The sequence below is a fragment of the Guyanagaster necrorhizus genome (genome assembly GCF_019112545.1).
Source record: "Guyanagaster necrorhizus MCA 3950 unplaced genomic scaffold BT62scaffold_77, whole genome shotgun sequence".
Taxonomy (NCBI): Eukaryota; Fungi; Basidiomycota; class Agaricomycetes; order Agaricales; family Physalacriaceae; genus Guyanagaster; species Guyanagaster necrorhizus.
In genome coordinates this window covers 29,793-48,506 of record NW_025064956.1, presented here as the reverse complement: position 1 = coordinate 48,506, position 18,714 = coordinate 29,793, and the positions used below count along the sequence as shown (strand labels likewise).

General features: G+C 44.2%; 4 protein-coding genes across 4 annotated transcripts; all 4 read left to right on the top strand.

Annotated features, from left to right (window-relative positions):
* The first annotated feature begins 494 nt into the window (after positions 1–494).
* BT62DRAFT_939066 (uncharacterized protein) lies at positions 495–1,159 on the top strand. Its single transcript, XM_043187647.1, has 2 exons — positions 495–609; positions 664–1,159. Exon 2 carries the CDS (start codon positions 753–755, stop codon positions 1,011–1,013), a length of 261 nt encoding a protein of 86 aa, XP_043032831.1. The 5' UTR covers positions 495–609; positions 664–752; the 3' UTR covers positions 1,014–1,159.
* A 56-nt stretch (positions 1,160–1,215) lies between these two features.
* BT62DRAFT_740079 (uncharacterized protein) lies at positions 1,216–3,489 on the top strand. Its single transcript, XM_043182106.1, has 6 exons — positions 1,216–1,501; positions 1,553–1,718; positions 1,783–2,074; positions 2,123–2,283; positions 2,340–2,825; positions 2,875–3,489. The coding sequence occupies exons 1-6, from the start codon at positions 1,330–1,332 to the stop codon at positions 3,263–3,265; spliced, it is 1,668 nt and encodes a 555-aa protein (XP_043032830.1). The 5' UTR covers positions 1,216–1,329; the 3' UTR covers positions 3,266–3,489.
* Positions 3,490–4,922, top strand: BT62DRAFT_740080 (uncharacterized protein). The gene is made up of 3 exons (XM_043182107.1): positions 3,490–3,802; positions 3,852–4,373; positions 4,426–4,922. The coding sequence occupies exons 1-3, from the start codon at positions 3,714–3,716 to the stop codon at positions 4,754–4,756; spliced, it is 942 nt and encodes a 313-aa protein (XP_043032829.1). The 5' UTR covers positions 3,490–3,713; the 3' UTR covers positions 4,757–4,922.
* Positions 4,834–5,477, top strand: BT62DRAFT_939065 (uncharacterized protein). The gene is made up of 4 exons (XM_043187646.1): positions 4,834–5,023; positions 5,086–5,169; positions 5,225–5,357; positions 5,416–5,477. The coding sequence occupies exons 1-3, from the start codon at positions 4,900–4,902 to the stop codon at positions 5,266–5,268; spliced, it is 252 nt and encodes an 83-aa protein (XP_043032828.1). The 5' UTR covers positions 4,834–4,899; the 3' UTR covers positions 5,269–5,357; positions 5,416–5,477.
* Positions 5,478–18,714: the final 13,237 nt, after the last annotated feature.

Sequence of the window (18,714 nt, the reverse complement as noted above, 5' to 3'; positions counted from 1 at the left end):
CTGACATACATTACAGTCTGGACATGTAACACGGGATAATACCCCAGTTAATGGTGTCATGATGGTTGAATATGAGTGCCTTGTCTGGGAAGCAGGGGATATAAACTTCAAAGCAAAAGAAAGGGAGATCGGCTGCAAATATGACGTTGTCAATCTTGCGGCGCAGAAGCTAATAAAAACGTACAGCAAGACCCCATATTTTGATCCGAAAAACCCAAAGGCCCATCATCCAAAAAGCCATGATGAAGTTGGGATAATTCGGGCGATTACTGTGAAGGTCAGGACATAGATAAGGATATGAAAACATAGAGACACTTATTTTTCCCTAGGAGAGCTCATCCGGCGGTTGCCACCAAAAGTTTATCGACATCCAGGAAGCTCGAAATCGAATGATACTGTCAAAAGATCCACACGCTGAGATAGAACGGCCGAAGCATCTCAAGCTTGACATGATCGTGCGCTGGTCATCGACGTTCTTGATGTGTTATCATGGGGTCCTGTTGAAAGAGGTGCATGACAAGGCTCGTTGCGATAATTTTGAGTTGCTAACATAGTTACAGGCAGTAAAGCGATTTTTGAAGGAGTTGATTGACGATGAAAAAGATGAAGCTGAGACACAGAAGTTAGAGTCGTTGAAGATGACGACGGATGAATGGAACAAACTGCGGTCCTTCACAACACTTCTTTCGGTGCGTGTGGCCCTGTGAGCCGGGTATGGACTGGCTGCCCCAAAAGTTTGGGGGAGTAGTGGCATGCACACTGGGCCTTCGCTAACGGGCTTTTCATTACAGCTTTTTGATGATGCCCAGCAAGAATTCTCTGCTGAAGGGTATCCCACCCTCTGCCTTGTTATACCTGCACTCGAGCGACTCCATCGCAATCTCAGCAAAAGCCTCAATGCCCTGGAATATGCTCCGTTTCCTGAGGCCATCCAGGTCAGCCTAGCTGCTATTGAACGCCATTACTTTCGCGTCGAAAACTCGGATGCCTATATCATTTGTTCAGGTCAGTGAAGTGCTCTGTATTCATTCGTCATATATCCTTATGCCATTTCTTATCAGTTCTTGATCCATCTCAGAAGATGTCTTAGTTCGACAATGAATGGGATGAGGATGCGCGCAGCAAAGATTGGAATCTTGTTCGGAACAAGGCATGTGTCCAAGCGAAGTTCTGTTTTTATTGTGAATTGTAGACCAATTGCCAGTGGGGTGGTAAGGATCATCCGGTCCGGACCTTTTTCCAACGTGACCACGTGCGCGTTGAAGCTTAACAATTACCTCCCATTTAGCATTTTACGATCGACTCTTAGCTTACAAGAGTCAAAAAAAAATGGCTTCAAACCCACTCAAAAGAAAGGCATCTTCCAGTCCTGATGATTTCCCTCGAACACGGACTGATATTTCTGACACCAACGGAGATATCGGAGAACCGATGGAAATGGATGCAGAAGCAGATACTCTTCCTCCTCGAGGCGGAGAAATTTCTTTGAAGCCAAGCGGAGGTGTGTTATCGAAATAAATTGCATTTTACTTATCTCTGATGTTGTTTGAAGGGCCGAGTGCAGGGAAATCTCATTCTCCAATGGGGGATACTGCCGCATCTCAACTTGCACTAGACCAGGAAACAGCGCCACAGAACGGCGTAGTTAGGCACTCTCAATCTCCTCGAATCGATATTGAGCTGCGCTCACCTTCAAGCGACGCGTCAGGCCATCCAAGGTAATTAGTTCTTCAGTGGCTCTTCTCTTTTCGTATACGCGATTGAACGTTATTACAAAAACAGCTCCACCGAGGCCTCTAAGACCGGAGGTGTTGACATGCCCTGGGAACGCAAAATATCGATCTTGCTCGTAATGGGGCCCAAACCCGAAAAAGGACCGCATAACTCGTGGCACGCCCACGAAAACCGTCTGGGAGTCGAGTGGGAGGACATGCGCTGCTCGCCTCAACAATCTGCCGACCTTTTGAAGGATGAGAACTGTCGTGGTTTCATATATCCGCTCAGGCTGGCCCCCGGGTCAGCCCCGCTTTTGGCGACGGGCCAGAAATGGGGGCAATGGTATGCGCATTACATGGTGAGTGATATTTGGTGTTCAGTGCGCTTTTTTGATAGATTTGAGAAGACACTCCTGATTACTCGCTTCCCGGATACTCCTTTCATCTCCGTGACGAGGTGTAGTATCGAATGCTTTGTCGAAAAGGTCTCCTCGCCATCCGAGCTTGTAAAGCTTAACCAGTATACATGCATCATTGCTCGTCTCACGGACCCTTCAAGCGACGATCTGTAGGCACAGATCTGTTGTACTTTTGCCATCTCTGACATTCGTATTTCGTACCCAGGTCCTTAATCCCATCCCTCGCTTCTCCTGACCGTCTGGGAACATTTGTCTCAGGAATGCGCGAACTCTGCAAAAAGACCACTGTCTTGCCCGATATTGACGAGATGGAGTACGCCGCCCAAAAATTGCGCGTCATCGAGAGCCTCGACTCCATCGCCGAATCCGTGACCTCGACGCCACGTCCCAAGACTTCCGTCGTAGGTAGTAAAGCCCCGGGCCAGATATACAAACGCGAAGGCTCGCACTGCGAACGGCATGTGTTGCTACCAAAGCAGATACAGTCGTCGAATTACCGTTCGGCGATGAGGGAGAGCCAGCACCCGACGTACCGCTGGCTCCAGCAGGATTTCGTTCCATACAACATCGAGTGGCGGGTGTTCCTTGTCGGTGGAGAGGTCGTGAAAGTGAGGGTGTCGAAGAGGAAGGAACTTGATAACAGTTGGGTTGCGGAGACACAGTACAGTCGGTGTCCGCTGTTCGAGCTCGAGTTTGTGTTCCCGTCTTTCTGTACCGAAGCTTTTCTGACCATGACGAAGGGGACGACTAAGAGCTCAGCCAGAGGACGAGGATGAGTTCCCAGATTTGACGGCTCACGACGAGGAGTCCCGCATCCGTTCTGATCAAGAGCTTATCGACTTCGCGGAGCGTACCTTGGCGGAGCTCGTCCAGCGCGAGACAGAGATCCTAGGACATGTACCCTCTATTGCATTGTTTTGTCGTCTTGATATTTCGGTGATGCGATCATCGAGGTCTAGGCATTTGCAGTACTGGGTTATGAGTGTTGCCAGGGGCGCCAATGTCCCTATCCACGGTATCGACGATAATTTTGATACTCTGGGAGTCATCGCCGACGAGTTGGTTGATATCCTTAGGAAGAAACCTGGGCCTTGTAAGTTCGTTTTCATTGCCGATATCCAGACAAAATGACTCAATCCCTTTGTTAGCCTGTCCGTCATTTCCTTATTGCCCACGGAGAGAAGTACCGCCTCCGGTGGTGCCAGACGTACCCGTGGACCGAACCGTTAAGCACATTCTCGTCGTACCCGGCCCTCCCAACCCGTTCTCGCCAAATGCGAAGGTGTGGGGAAACACTCATACCATCATCAACTCGAACTCTCTCTGGGTGAAGGTCAATTTGCCGCGAACGGACGTCCAGCTTTTAGTTACGCATAAAGCGATCAAGGGATTTATTCACGAAATTCCATTGAAGGATCTCAAAGACGGCGTTAAGCCCCGAAGAGGCTATTCGGGAGTTTGGATCCATCAGTTGGTGGGTGATCTCGGTCTATTTCCGAATTGTTGCACTGATGGTATTCTGTTGTAGGTCCTCTTAGGGTACTACTGGTCGCGTAGGAGCTTTACAGATGTGGCATTCATGTCATGGAGTGACTTCATAGACCGGGTCTTCCTAGGGACTATCAAGGCGGACCTAATCTGGGGAGGTGTAGATCTATCTGGTGCTCTGTAAGCTATCACTTCTGTCCATTGTGCAATACTTATTGTCTGCACCTAGTGATATGGTCCCTGGGCTTAAAGACCCCAGCACACGCGAGCGTTTCCTCCACTCTTTAAATAAAATCAACGCCACCTTTGGTACCGTCAATGAACTGCTGCGGGCGGCAGGGAAGTTCGACCTCATCGGAGACCTCGATTACATCGCTAAATACAAGATGGGAACGCCACGGCCAGAAACACGCCTCCTCTCACTCGATGGTCGCGACGACAATATAGATATTCGGTCTTGGATTTTCAGGCGCGAAGGGAGCCATAACTTCGATCATGTCGAAGCATGCGTAACGCCTAGCGAGCTGCCCGCGCACCCCAAGTATCGATGGATGAAGCAACAGCATGTCCGCTCGCTAGATCGACACGTCGAATGGCACGTTTTCATGATCAAAGGGAAGGTCAAGTGTGTGTTCTATGTTATGCCGATGGATGAGGTTGGATTGCGGGAGGTGCACGGAGTGGAGCGAGACGAATATTCGTACCGCTCTGTGTGGCTGAGAACGAAAGGCTGGGATTTGGCTACGATGAAGTAAGTGCAAAGTTATTTCCCTGTGTTCATATCTCATCAAACCACCTAACAGCACATTTGCGCGCAGAAGCAATGGCCAGCTCGTGCATAGGTCAGGTGGGACTCGGGCTTCGCTGGAGCAGGCCGATGCAGAGATGAGGAAGTTCGCCGAAGGTACTCTAGCCGAGCTGATTCGGTTGGAGAAACGGTGGTTCAAGGGACAGCTCTCGATAGAGACATTTTGCCGGATGGATTTGGGGATCATGCAAGATGAGAGTGGACAGTTGCGGTACTTTGTGCATGGGATTAGGAGGGGCTCGTTTATTGAGATGTTCCCGTCGGAAGTCGAGGATGGGATCTTTCAGTATCTCAGTAATGAAATCCTGAAGGCGTTGAGGGGGTAAGTGAGAACTGGTGAGGAGGAGAGGATGTCTCTGCACGTGTGGAGGTCTGTTTTGTGCTTGTCTGATTCATTTCTTATCGTATTGCTTTCGGACTCGAAAATGTTGGTTTTACGTGTACAAAGAATGCATTTTGATGGATGAAAATGAGTATTTTGTTGTCTTTCGATTTGCTTTGCTGGTGCACCTGCATATTCCAGTCTTCCCTTTACCCTTCGGATTTTACTGGCTCTCTGCACTCGCCTTCGGGTTTATTCGCACTGTCCATTTGTATGTGTTCAAACCAGGAGGGCACCAACTATGGTTCAAACCGCTTAGTTCGATGTTTTCAGCTGTCGATGCGACCGCAAACGAAGGCCTTAGGCGAAATCTTTGGGAAATTACCGATAACCATTTGAAGGGGGGCCAATTCTGTGGTATGCTACTAAAACTGCTGGCCATGGTTCGTCTGATTATGGTATTTCCGGCCAGGTCGGCTACTGAAGCTGCAATGCCGTGTTGGAATCAGCCGTTGAGCTTGTGGGTCCCTCGATTACAGCTATCTACATTTGCGCGAGGCGTTTGTTTACCCAGAGATCGTCTTCTGAGGAAGAGAAGGCTTCGGGTACGTCTGCTATCCCCTCTGCTGCATCTCCTCTTCAAGGGTTGGCTGCTCTCCGTAGTGTTAGTCCCACTGAACGGTATTAGCATAATGGGCCCCTCAAATTCGAAAGGCAAAGATCGATTGGCCTTACCGCCTCTGACATGAAAGGTGCATGAAGTCGCCAAAAGAGATGGCTGGCCGTAGTAAATGTTGGTAGACCCGCGAGAAGTCACGGATGGATAGGATATAACGTCATGTCATCATGTTTCACAGTCATGGCTCGTGGCTAGTGAACAATCAGGCAACCGCGGATGCTGATTTTCGCGATGTTCACTTCAACCTCCTTTTTACCGCCGTTATCGATATTGCGTATGTGTTTAGCGCTTAGTACGGGCGGAGGTCAATCAATCTCATATTTCGCAGATCCGAGGATGTTTGGGAGAGCTGTTTGGAAACTTGACATCACTGCCGCTTCAAATTTGAAGACTGAATTTTGAGCGTGGCGTTCGATTACGAGTACGGAGTTGCTGGATCCTGTACGCCTTCTCTCGTTGCACGTTTTCGAATGACCAATATCTCTCGTAGAATATGCTCCCTCGTTTTCCCAATTTGTTCCCTAACGGCTTTCCTTCCCTTGCACATAAGAGGGCGGAGGCCAGTCGCTGGTTTTTGGAAGACGTGAGACAACAGGGAAATGTGCCGGGAACAATGAACCATTGTCCGATTTGCGTGTTCATCAGAATACCGAGTCAATAGTACGGCGACGCTGGTTAGCAGAATCAACATCTTCACCGATGTAACACTGCTGAGCTGAACTCGCCGACAGGATATGTATCGTGCCCTGATAGATATCACTTTCTGTATTCCACGCTCCAATTCCGATGGAACATTCATTTGAACAGCAGCGTGTAGGAAGTTCCAGACCCATAATCAATAGCATATGCAACCTCGAAAACGAGAGCGCGGTACGTTACAGAGGCCATCCAAGCATTATATGCCTTTCTGTGTATTGACCTTTCAGAGAAGAACCTTTCCAACGTTCGTCGTATGACCACATCCACAATATTTGAGTTACTGTCGATCAGAAACCCTGCTAAATCACAGTATTTGGTTCTGAGATACGGATTACGATACAATGAGTATATAAACGCGAAGGATCACTTGAATGAGGATCAGTCCATTGTGACATGGTGGGGTGTATGTCCTTTTTTCCCATCTGTGCCCATTTCATTTGTTAAGGTTGTATAGTTGAACTCAGAGCGTCTTCCCGTATGGGCAGCGATAGCGCTCGATTATCTACCTATCATGGCATCGTCTGTTGTGAACGAGCGAGTGTTCTCAGCTGCCGGTGTCACGATTAATAAGCTTCGTAACCGCCTACATGCAGACATTGTCGAGGCACTCCAAATACTCAAGTTTGCCCTGTGTAAAGATGTCAGTAGTGTCTGGAAACATTGTTTGCTAAATGCTGAGGATGCTTTGGAAGAAGAATAGGCAATTGGTAGCGCTGCACTGGAGTGGCCTTTGGATGCTGGTTGTTTTGTTGATGGTGAAGAGGTGCTTGATGATATGTTCATGTAATGTCTAGTTGCATTTGTATCCTTAGACCTCAAAAGTTGTTGAGGTTTGGGATTGAGATAAGAGTTGTATTACACAACTGTAGTTGGAGTTTGTAGCGAGTTCCTTCATATTGGAAAAATTCAAGCTACTTATATACTACAAGTGATATATTTCTATAGTATTCTAGTAAGTTCCTACACTGCACCAGAGTCTTTGTGCTCAGTCAGCAATGAAATAACTTGAGTACAGTTGACTACCTCACAATGCATATGGTCAGGAGACATCCAAACCATATGCATTTATAGATTTATGCAGAACCAAAATAGCATATGATGTGACATGTGACATTATGTGACAATGTCATCATCACCCCAAAAGGCTGTCAGTGGCTTTTGGATCAGCTTTCCATGCATCTCCTTGAATAATGCTTCTCTCAACTTCCTTAGCTGTGGTACTAATCCATCCTGGTCACCTTGTGAAACAAAAAATGCCTTCAGCTTTTGAATAAGCTCAAACCCTTCCCTTGTAGTTATCAAGATCTGTTCTTCCTCACCCTCCTCTTCCTCCTCCTCATCATCTGTGACAGTTACTTCCCATTTTCTACTACAATATCATGCTTGACAGCAGCAACAATCTCCTCATCTGTTGGCATTGCCTCAAGATCTTCAATATACTCTTCTGCAATAGGGTTAACCATCTCTTCAATGGTTGGAATGGAACCAAAGATGCAATTTCATTGTTTCAATTAGACAAGGTGATCCTTCAATATTTTATCTACTGTCTAGACCTGTTGAATGGGGGAAATTTGGGTGAGAGGTGTGTTCATTTTTGACTGTAATGAAGGGGCCAACTGATTGACTGCCTTTAGTGCTGTACTGACATCATTCTCTGCATTTATAACAGCTGTAAGAGCAGGATGCCAGTCAGCATCAGCATATTGGTTCCCAAGCAGTTCCTGCAATGCCTGTTCAATCTCTGAAAGCATGCATTTGTCTGCTGAGGCAAAGTTTTGAACAAGGTTCCATGCAGACTTAAGGAGAGAGGTGTCTTGGAAATCATGGGATGGTGTGGTGGACTGTGACTCAAGTGCATCATCAGGGATTATACCAGTGTGTTTCCAGCAGTTTGCTATTGTTTTGCTGCTGACCTTTGCAGAAGCATCATGAGCAATGGTCATAACTTTAAGGAGATCAAGCTTGAAGATCTCAGGCTCTCCAAGATTGTCAAGATCAAGTGCATGGGTACACATAGCATTCTGATAATGTGCCATGAAGCAGCAGATAACACCAGCATCTAGCAGCTGGACATATAAAGTCATGTTGGGCTCAAAGAACTCCAGCTTCATGTTATGGGGTGTATAAGTGATGGAATGCCCTCAAAAGTTGTCCAAGGTGAGCAGAACCTGCCACATCTTTCTCTTCATCTTTAAATTAAACATCTTTACCCACTCCATAAATAGTTTTGCTCATCATCCAGACCTCTTTATTGTCTCAATAATAGAATCCCATTTCCATCAGACTCTTTTTCTTGATACACCATGGTCACTTTGACTTTCTAATGAAAACAACTAGCATCCACTCACTTCCATCTGCATTCACAGCAAAACATATGGTGATGCAGAACTTGTCTTGTTTCTGTCTGCTCATAGGACCAGATACCAAGATATGATCTGAGATGGCAAAGATGACAAGACCAGATCTGTCAATATTCCATCTGTCCTGCATTGCATATTTCACCACAATGCTGTAAAGACATACATGTTCTTTGTCCAGTGCCACCCTCTATAACAGACACCAGAAATTATTTTGCTGGACTCTGCATACAGGCCATAGATACTTATTGTCAGCCAGGAAGAAGATAAAGCTAAGAGAGAGTGGGTGACTCTGGAGCAATATGTGTATCCATTGAAGAGGTTTTGCATGCACATAAGATGAAAACTGACACAGCAGAGTGTTATCCACTGATCACACCCACACCAACATGTACACAATACTTCTTAATTCATTAGGGGATTATAATGTGATAAGAATAACTATAGTAAGTATAATTGTTTCTCTTGGGATCCACTGTGCCTGAATAGCAATAGCATGAGTATAACCATCTCAGATCTCTCTAAGTCTCAAGCTTTTTGTTTAAAAACAAGAGGTGGCAACAAAAGTTGCCAGACCTCAAGGCAAGAGTACTGTAGCTCAATACAATACATTGAAACACTTCCACAAAACTCTCAAATAGTCTCAAGCACTACTCAGATCAACTCAAAATCCCTAATACACATAATACACAATGCAAAGCTTTGTGCTCTAAGCAGAAACACTTCACAAATACATCCACAAGTGCCAAAGGGTTCAAACCACTGTGCATGAGTCTCTAAAATGATCATAGACCCACAGCATTCAAACCTATGTGATTCAGACACAAAAAACACAATAAAACCCCATCCACAGATTCAAAGGGTTTCAACCTCTGCCACCTGTAGCATCTTGCATCACAAAGACCTCAAAAACTTAAAAGAGTGCCCTTCAGACACTGCTCTCTTATTCTCAGACTAGAGCACAATTCAAAACCTCTGATTAAATAGAATTACAGTCACTTGCAAGCTTCTGTATCTTGTGCAGTTCTCAAATCTCTCTCAATGATATCAATAATGGGTCTATTCTCTCATCTGAAGTTACAAACACAAACCCAGAGTTGAAGTGCAAGGCCTTCATGCCCAATTGTTATGATTTTCTATTCTTTTCTATTCTTTTAACCTCTATTTATGCTTAGTCAGAGCATCAGAACAAGCACTTAAGACCATGGGACAAGGCTTAGTCATCACAACTAGCCAAATCTGTCATTGTCTTCTGACATAACAGTGTTGCTCAACAATGCACAATCAGCCTTTTATGTACAGTAACAATGCTCCAGGACAATGAGCATAAAGACAGAGAGATATACAATAAGTAGGTAGTATTATTAGCAGACCTTATTTAGTATTTAAGGAGCTTGCTCTCACTGGTAATCCTCAGCTTCAAGCTAAAGTTTATACATCCTCATTCTACTCTTGAGCAAATCACACAAAGCCTTGAAGCACAGGGAGTCAACATCAGTACACTAAAGTGAACTCTAACAGAAGGCTCAAACATGAAGCCATGTTAGTTTATCATGGGCTAGTTGATCATGTGTGGCTTGAGCCTAACACCAATACACTGCAACTGTGGGGGGTCAGAAACTTGTCTACTACTCTTACAATGCAGTAATTAAATAAGCTACTATTAAACTTTCTAAGAGACACCAAATATAGTAGTTTAAATGCTCAAGACTCTGTTCCAGAGTCTTTTGTGTATCATTTATGCACATGTCACTATCTGACATGCATATTCTGCTCTGGATCAGGACTGCCTTCTGTTTCTATGCAACCTGACACTAGTTATCTCCGTTTGTGGCCTAGCTACAGGTCTCTTCACTTTTTTATCTCTCAAGAGCAATTAATCCATGCACAGGAGTCATTCTAGACTCTTAGAATCATTTCTGGTTATTACTTTCACTAAATCTTCACATTTCTTGCCCAATGATTCCACTATTCAGGTATATCTCATTGTGCACCATTGCTCTGTTCTAGAACATATCCCTCAGCAATTTAATACTTATGTGCCATTGATTAATGTGATGCAAAGTTGAGTGCAAAGCCCTGATTGTATTTTGATCATGTGCTCTTTATTTTTAGTGGGTCTTTCTGTACTTGTATTAGCACAATTAGTGTCAAGTGCTAGAGCCTCATATGCAGTATGATCTCCTCTGGTATCATCCTACTGCTAGACCATGCCCTCCACCTATTGTCACTCAAGCCAGCTGTCATAAAAGTCTCATTTCACTGCTCTAGCCATATTCTTTTTGTGTGCATAGTATACTGTGATACTGTCAGTGTATTGTCATAATTTGCAAAGTTACATGTCTAGACATACAGTGGGTATATCACTATAATAAGTAAGAAACACTAGATCCTCCATAGATGTATCAGAGTGGCAAAAATACCAGCAGAAAGTGTGAAACAAATATCATGCCAGGATTCTGCTACTGGTGCAAGTGAACACAAAAATGACAGGGCACCAGTCCATGACAACCTGCACCTGAGTAAATGAGCATCTGCATTTTGTTGTTTTGAGAAAGCAGAGTATACCATTAAACTTAATACATTACATAGTTGTAACAAGTGCCAGGATGACAGTGCACAGTAACCAACCCTCAGAGTGGAGAATCAGTGAATGTGAACTTTGACTTTTGTCATGCTCTTGTTACAGAGTTCTTTATCAGGCTAACATGAGCTCTGATGAAGACATGCTCTCATAAGTTGTTCCAAGATGAAATTGCTTTGGAACAATGGTCATTTAGATATCTACAATAATAAGAACAAGTCAGACCCACCAACTGAGTATTGAATGATACATATGGTAAGAGCAACCCTTGCAGGAGAGTGAGAAGTGCAAAGCATGAACATTAGGAATTAGTGAGACTAACAACTATGGCTTTCCAGTATGAGAAACCCAAGATGTTGAAGAATGCAATGACATACCTCATCACATACTGCCACCAATGTCAAAAATGCAGCCTAGATACTGTGTAAAACTTGAACACTGGCATCATTTGCTATGGCTCTGGACTGTTCCATGGGGAACATGATACCTTACTAGATACATCTTCAGAATGACATAGTTATGCCTGTGAAGTAATGCACCAACACACAAGCAAACATCATCTCTCCACTGTATGAAAAAATTTTGGTTGTATATGCATCTTCCAGATGAAGACAAACATTGTTTTGTGTGCTCTTCAATAGACATGGGTCCAATACAGTCAAGCAAAGCTTAAGGCCACCTATGTTAGCCTTTGTAAATAACCAAGCATTACCAACAGAAAGATACATATGCATATGTCACATCAGTATGTTGGTGGCATATGAATAGCACTGAAGCAGACTTTGAAGTCAGCTATATTATTTAATTGCTGCTATTACTAGATGAACACTGCAGATATTTCAGTAAAAAGAAGGACATCTTTGAATGGCAGGTGCACCAAGCCCACATTTGACTTTGTAAACTACCCTTCCACCAGATCTCACATATTTTGTAGAGTATCAGAGAGCAATCCTAGTGATTCATACATGTAGAGCATCAAAGAGAAATCCTAATAAGATTCTCAAGTTTGGCTCAACATACTTGAAGAACAGTCATACCCTCAAATGGTATTGCATATGTAGCCAGGAAGAATCTGGCCATCAATGGGTAAGAAAATCCTGCTGCACTATCTCACTTGACTGCCAATCTTATATCTTTTTCACATTCTGAGCAACATGAATAGCCAGGCTTATCACTCAGCTCAAGGCTAGAGAGCACAGAGATGACAAGAACATCAATTAGAGGGAGGTCATAGGGTGGTAATGCTTGCAAGTTGAAGAGAAATAACTGACTGAAATGCTATGAAGCAGCAAAGAATGAGCCAACAATGTGCAGGATGCACACTACTAAAACACCAACACCAAATCACAATGCAGTTCAAGAGAGGAATGATAATACCTGGACTTTAAGTATGTAGAGAATATAACATGGATGAAGTGCAATAAAGTGTAATTCAAAGATATATATGTTAGGCTCAAGCCACATGTGATCAACAAGCACATGATAAACTAACATGGCTTCATGTTCAAGCCTTCTGTTAGAGTTCACTTTAGTGTACTGATGTTGACTTCCTGTGCTTCAAGGCTTTGTGTGACTAGCTCGAGAGTAGAATGAGATGGAATAAACTTTAGCTCAAAGCTGAGGATTACCAGCAAGAGCAAGCTCCTTAAATACTGAACAAGGTCTGCTAATAATACTACATACTTATTGTGTATCTCTCTGTTTCTGTGCTCATTGTTCTGGAGCATCATTACCATACATAAAAGGCTGGTTGTGTGTCATCGAGCAACACTGTTGCATCAAAAGACAATGACAGACTCAGCTAGTTGTGATAACTAAGCCTTATTCCATGGTTTTAAGCACTTGTTCTGGCGCCCTGACTAAGCATAAATAGAGGTCAAATCCCAGAAAGAAAATAGAAAATCATAATATTACCCCCTCCTTAAGACCATCATCCCAATGGCTTAATTTAGGGATAATTTGTAGTCTCATATCATGTTGTCAGCACTCATGTGTTTCTTGTTTATCCACTGATTGGATTCTGGTCCATACCCCTTCCAGCTGACCAGATAGTTGACTGTGATTGCCATCCCACCTCCCCTTGCCCTGATTTTTTGTAATTTATGGTTTAGAACTTAGTTGATTTCATAGTGTTCTTCATCATTGATTAGCTCAGGGGGTGGAGGTGGCAGCTGTCCCTGGTTAGGGAATGCTGGTGCAATATAGAGGGTTAATAGTGTCTCATTAAAGACATCATGAATTTTCCAAGTTGGTGGTAACCAGAGTTTGTAAGCACTCAGCCTGACCTTCAAGATTATTGGAAAGAGACCAGTGCATTTGTCTGCTAACTTGCATTTGGGGCATGGCAAATGAAGGTTGGTAGTGTCCAGCCATACCTTATCATTAGTCGAGTATTTGTGGACCACCTGCTGATGTTTATTGTAATGGATTTTCATGGTTGTGACAGCCTTTTTGAGGGCTGCCTTGGTTTCTGTGTGGATCTTTGCCATCATAGTGGCAAAGTTCATGGATGCGGGGGTAGTTGTTCAGTATCATTCGGTCTGTGTGACATGTGGATGTTATCTGTGATTAATGAAAAATGGTGTTTTCCCTATTGGAGAGTGAACCTGATTGTTGTGTTGAAAGGTGGTGAGAGCCAGCCATTCCACCCAATCATCTTGTCGATAGTTAATGAACAGGCAGAGGTACTTTTCAATTTCTTAGTTTGTGCACTCTATTTGTCCATTGGTTTGGGGGTGATACATGGTTGATGCATTGCATTTGATGTTCAGGAGACAATAAAGGTTATCCAAGAACTTGGAGATGAATTGAGGGCCTCTGTCTGAGATAACCACTTGTGGCATGCCATGCTTGGCATAGACCTCATCTCATATGATTTTTGCCCATCCTTTGGAGGTCAGTTCTGTTGAGCAGGCAATCAGGATGATTGCTTTTGAGAATTGATCAACTATGATGATAATGGAGTCATAACCATTACAGTCTGGTAATCCAGTGATCATGTCGACAGAGATATGGGTCCATGATGATGATGGAACCTCATTCAGGTGGAGCAGCATGGCTCAGGCCTGTGTTGATGACTTTCCTCATTGACAGACTTCACATGCCTTGACATATGCAGTGATGTCATTTCCCATCTTGGGCCACCAGTACTCCCACAGCACTAGTTCCTTGGTCTTGGCAATGCCAGGGTGTCCTGCAGTGGCATGATCATGGCAAGTAGTGATGATCTCACCATGCAATCCTTGATTCTGAGGGATATAGATTTGTCCATTATAGCAGATCAATCCTCCTTCCTTCATCATTCCTCATTCATGATTAAGGGACAGAGCCATCTGTTGGTCCCATTTATGGTTGTCACAAGTCATGCTCTTGATGCACTCATAAATCTCTTCCTCTATCAGCATTATCATGGCCCTGAAATATTCAGAACATAATAATGTTACTCCCTCATTATCTGCCCCCCCTTGGTCATAATCTGTCCTTCAGCTGAGCAGGTCTGCCTTTTTGTTAGCTGTCTCCACTTTGTGATGAAGGGTATATTGGTATTGGCTGAGTTCTGTGACTCATCTGGCTTGCCAGTGATTCAATTTCTGAGGTTGTCAGAAGTATTGGAGATTTTGATGGTCTATCCAAATCTCAAAGGTCTCTATAGCTCCAATCAGATAATGTCACCATTCTTTGAGGGTGATCATGATGGCAAGGAGTTCCTTGTCATAAATCTCATAGTTGCATTCAGTGACTGTGAGTGCCTTGGATAGGGTGCCATTTTTTGTCCTGTTCTTGTGAGAGTACTGCTCCAATAGCTCTCTCACTGGAATTGGCTTTGACCTGGAATCTCCCTTCTTGAGTGGGAATGGTGAGTACAATGTCCTCAGTGAGTCACTGCTTCAGATCATCAAAGGCTAACTGTTGGGAGAGTCCCCAAGTCCAAGGGGCATTGCCAGTCAATTGTGTCATTGGTCAGACAATTTTGCTATAGTCTCAGATGAAGTGTTGATAGAAATTTGTGAATCCAAGGAATGATTGTAACTCCTTTTTTTTGGTTGGTTCCAGCCATTCTGTCACTTCTGCCACTTTGATGGGGTCCATGCAGATACTCCCCTTGCTAATGATGACTCTGAGGTATTCAGTTTTGATCACCTTGAATTCACACTTCTCTGCTTTGAGGAACAACTTGTGTTTCCTCATCAGTGCTAGTATTTGTCATACTAGCTTCCTGTGTTCCTCTCTTGTTTTGGACATGATCAGATAAATGGTGACCTTCCCAGTGGCAATGAGATCTTTGAATATATCATTCATCATCCACTGGAATGTTGCCAGAGAATTGGTGAGCCCAAAGAACATGACCATTGGTTTGAACAGTCCCCTATTTGTCCTGAATTGTGATAGAGAAGTCCTCCTCCTTGACTTTCTGCTTAAGAGATGCCAGCTCCTTCTGATAGGACCTCAAAGTCCTAATATGCTCCTCTATATTTCCTCCTTCTTTGCACTGAGCTCTGAAGAATTTCCTTCTGACAAGGACAATTCTCATGGGTCCCCTGGACTCATACATATCTTTCAGAGCTTTCCAGGCTTCTGTCAAAGTCTTTGAACCAGCAATATATACCAGCAGGCCATCTGAAACTCGCAATCTTATTCTTGAAAGAGCCTTCCTATTGCTCTTCTTCCAATCTGCCACCAGTGTCATATCTGCCAGGGCCGGAATGCTTCCATCTGCATAATCAATTAGTCCTAAATCAGTTAGGATATCGATCATCTTGATTTTTCATGTCAAATAATTTTCCAGGCCCTTAAGAGGGTCAATTCTATATATAGACTGGCTATCCATGCAGTTCTATGTGTGTACATAAAGTATGAAAAATTCCTGTATCCAAATTATACAGTGCCAAATATTTTCGCTCTACTCACTAATCATGAACAAAGGCTTGTTATTTTCACACTTGCCTCTCATCCCCTTCTTTGATGTGGACATTGTTATATCCCCACTGGACATTGAGTTTAGTGTAATATCTAGCACCTGTTACGTGCATGCCACTGGCCTCCATGTCATCTCCACCAACCACAAATCCAATCATGCTACCCACCAGACTCTGGCTGCTTCCCATTACCTACTAATTTCATTTCACCATTATCATTTCACATCCATATTTCACATTGTAATATCTAGACCCTGAACTCAGTAGTGAATACTGACACTGGAACCCAATGGAATCTGACTCAGAATTAGCTACCATTAGTATATAAAGCCATGTACATCATCATAACTACTTAGTTCAAATATCAACTTGGATGAGCCATCTACACTTTGCACTCACTTCAACTCCTACCTATCTCATCCATTGGATTCTGCTCTGAAGGATATTCTGGTTCACTTCTCTGATGGAACTCTGTTCTGTCCACTCAGATCCTTGGGCTCTGACTTAAGGGTGACATTGCCAATAGCTTCATCAACACCCACACACTCCACTGGACTCCATGCATGCACTCAAGCCCACTTGAATTGGCATGTTCCTAACAGTATATTCAAACTCAAACCCTTGAGTCGAAAATTTATCATGTCCATCACATTTACCAAACCCACAGAAACTGATCCTGAACAAACCCAGCCCATCCATCCAAACATGTTTTTCATGAAAGACATTCTGGCCTCTGTCTCAAAGGAACAACCAGGCCTTTTTGGATCAGCCTCCAGTGGAGGACAACCTTCCTGTAGGGAAACCTACAATCACTCTAGCTTCACTGCCTGCCAACCTAATTATGATGATTCCCCTAACCCTTTCAATGCTACCAGCATCCCAACCAATGGAGCCCAACAGGCTAGCCTGATGTATGATGCCTGAACCAACCTCCCAATAGACCCCTTATTTCTGGGCAACATGCATGAGAATCCAGACAGCCCAGACTCAGAGGGCAGAGATGAAGACACCCCTACTCATACCCCCATCTGATGGGAACCAGGTGGTAATCCACCAAACCCTTTTTCAGGAGGTCCAGATGGTCCCAATGGCCCAGGCAGCTCTGATGGCCCCACAGGAAGTAACAATCCAAACCAGCAGGACATGTTCCTAGAATTCATGAACCTGTTACAATGAGTCTCTGCCTCCCTCAACAACCCTTAACCAGCCACTATCTGTACTAAGGTCAAGGAACCAGAACCATTTGATGGTTCTGACCCTCACAAACTGAAGACTTTCATTGTCTCCCTTCAGCTGAACTTCAATGACAGACCTACTGCATTTGCAACAGATGCTAACAAGGTTAACTATGCCATTTCATTCCTGGCCAGCACCATGCTTAACTAGTTCGAACCAGACATTCTTAACCCCAGTCTATGGAATCCACCAGCCTGGCAATTCTCCTATGCAGCTTTCCTAGATGAGCTTCAACTTTGGCCCCTTTGATGCTATTAGAGATGCTGAAGACACATTAGAACACCTCCAGATGTGCAATGGAGATCAGATCATGAAGTATATGGTCCAATTCAACCAGTACACTTCACAAATTGGGTATGGAGATAACTCCCTCTACCATGCCTTTTACCATGGTCTCTGCACCCATATCAAGGATGACATGGCACACTATGGGAAGCCAAACAACCTTCATGACATGCACTTCCTTGCCCAAGAACTTGATGCTTGCTACTGGACCTGAAAGACTGAAGTTGCCCATGAAAACCAAGACAATAAATCCTCCAACCCCAAATCCAAGGGGTCTAACACTTCTTTCTCAGACTCCAACTCCACACTGAAATCTACCATCCCTAAGCTCTATGCCAACAAGCTAGGCAAAGATGGCTGTCTTACTCAGAAAGAAAAAGACTGCCAGTGCCAGAACAACCTTTGCATGTTCTGTAGAGCCAAACACAAGACCAAGGACTGCAACAAACAGAAGGCAGCAGCCTCCACCAAAGGTTGTGCAGCAGAAGTCGACACTGCTTCCATGGAACCAGCCCCAATGGAGTCAGAAAACTAGGAAGCAACCCTGTTCTCTCTGTGTGAGTTCAGGGTTGCATTGACTCTATTTGCACACTGGAGGTCATCACTCTCAATGCAACCTCCCTTTCCAATCACTCCTTCCACATTCCTCTCTCAGCAGAATTACTGACTACTATGAAACCCAATGGTTCCCCAACTTGTATCATTCTGCATTTTCTTGCTCTTATTGATTCTGGCTCTAGCCACTGCTTTGTTGACACTAAGTATATAGCTGCCAATGAAATTCCCATTAAAACCATCCCTAGTGTGCAACTTTGATTATTTGATAGCTCTATTGGGAGCCATATATCTCAAATCACAACCATCCCTATCTGTTTTCCATCCAGAGACACCTTCCCCATTGACTTCTATGTCACTCCTCTGAATTCATCTTGCAATCTTGTCCTAGAATACAACTGGCTCTCCCACTACAATCCACTGATTGACTGGGCTGAGAACAGTATCATTTTCTGCTCAAGCTACCAGGATCTCACTCCAACCAATTCCATGGCCTCCACCACATCCCAGGGACTTCCATGCCCACAGGACAACATTTCACCCCTTTCTGAGCCTTCCAGCTCAAATCTGGGACTTCTGTGCCCATCAGACTCCATCAGTCCAACTCTTGGGACTTCACCCTATTCTAAATCGACTCCAGATAGCCAGCAG

What these genes read in the sequence shown, in the direction of transcription:
- BT62DRAFT_740079 (XM_043182106.1), top strand. Translation starts at nt 1,330, where the DNA reads ATGGCTTCAAACCCACTCAAAAGAAAGGCATCTTCCAGTCCTGATGAT. An exon ending in GACGCGTCAGGCCATCCAAG is followed by an intron (nt 1,719 to 1,782) that starts GTAATTAGTTCT and finishes TTACAAAAACAG; the next exon opens with CTCCACCGAGGCCTCTAAGA. An exon ending in GACCCTTCAAGCGACGATCT is followed by an intron (nt 2,284 to 2,339) that starts GTAGGCACAGAT and finishes TTTCGTACCCAG; the next exon opens with GTCCTTAATCCCATCCCTCG.
- BT62DRAFT_939066 (XM_043187647.1), top strand. Translation starts at nt 753, where the DNA reads ATGCACACTGGGCCTTCGCTAACGGGCTTTTCATTACAGCTTTTTGAT.
- BT62DRAFT_740080 (XM_043182107.1), top strand. Translation starts at nt 3,714, where the DNA reads ATGTCATGGAGTGACTTCATAGACCGGGTCTTCCTAGGGACTATCAAG. An exon ending in GTAGATCTATCTGGTGCTCT is followed by an intron (nt 3,803 to 3,851) that starts GTAAGCTATCAC and finishes GTCTGCACCTAG; the next exon opens with TGATATGGTCCCTGGGCTTA. An exon ending in TGGGATTTGGCTACGATGAA is followed by an intron (nt 4,374 to 4,425) that starts GTAAGTGCAAAG and finishes ACCACCTAACAG; the next exon opens with CACATTTGCGCGCAGAAGCA.
- BT62DRAFT_939065 (XM_043187646.1), top strand. Translation starts at nt 4,900, where the DNA reads ATGAGTATTTTGTTGTCTTTCGATTTGCTTTGCTGGTGCACCTGCATA. An exon ending in TTTATTCGCACTGTCCATTT is followed by an intron (nt 5,024 to 5,085) that starts GTATGTGTTCAA and finishes CGATGTTTTCAG; the next exon opens with CTGTCGATGCGACCGCAAAC. An exon ending in GAAGGGGGGCCAATTCTGTG is followed by an intron (nt 5,170 to 5,224) that starts GTATGCTACTAA and finishes ATTTCCGGCCAG; the next exon opens with GTCGGCTACTGAAGCTGCAA.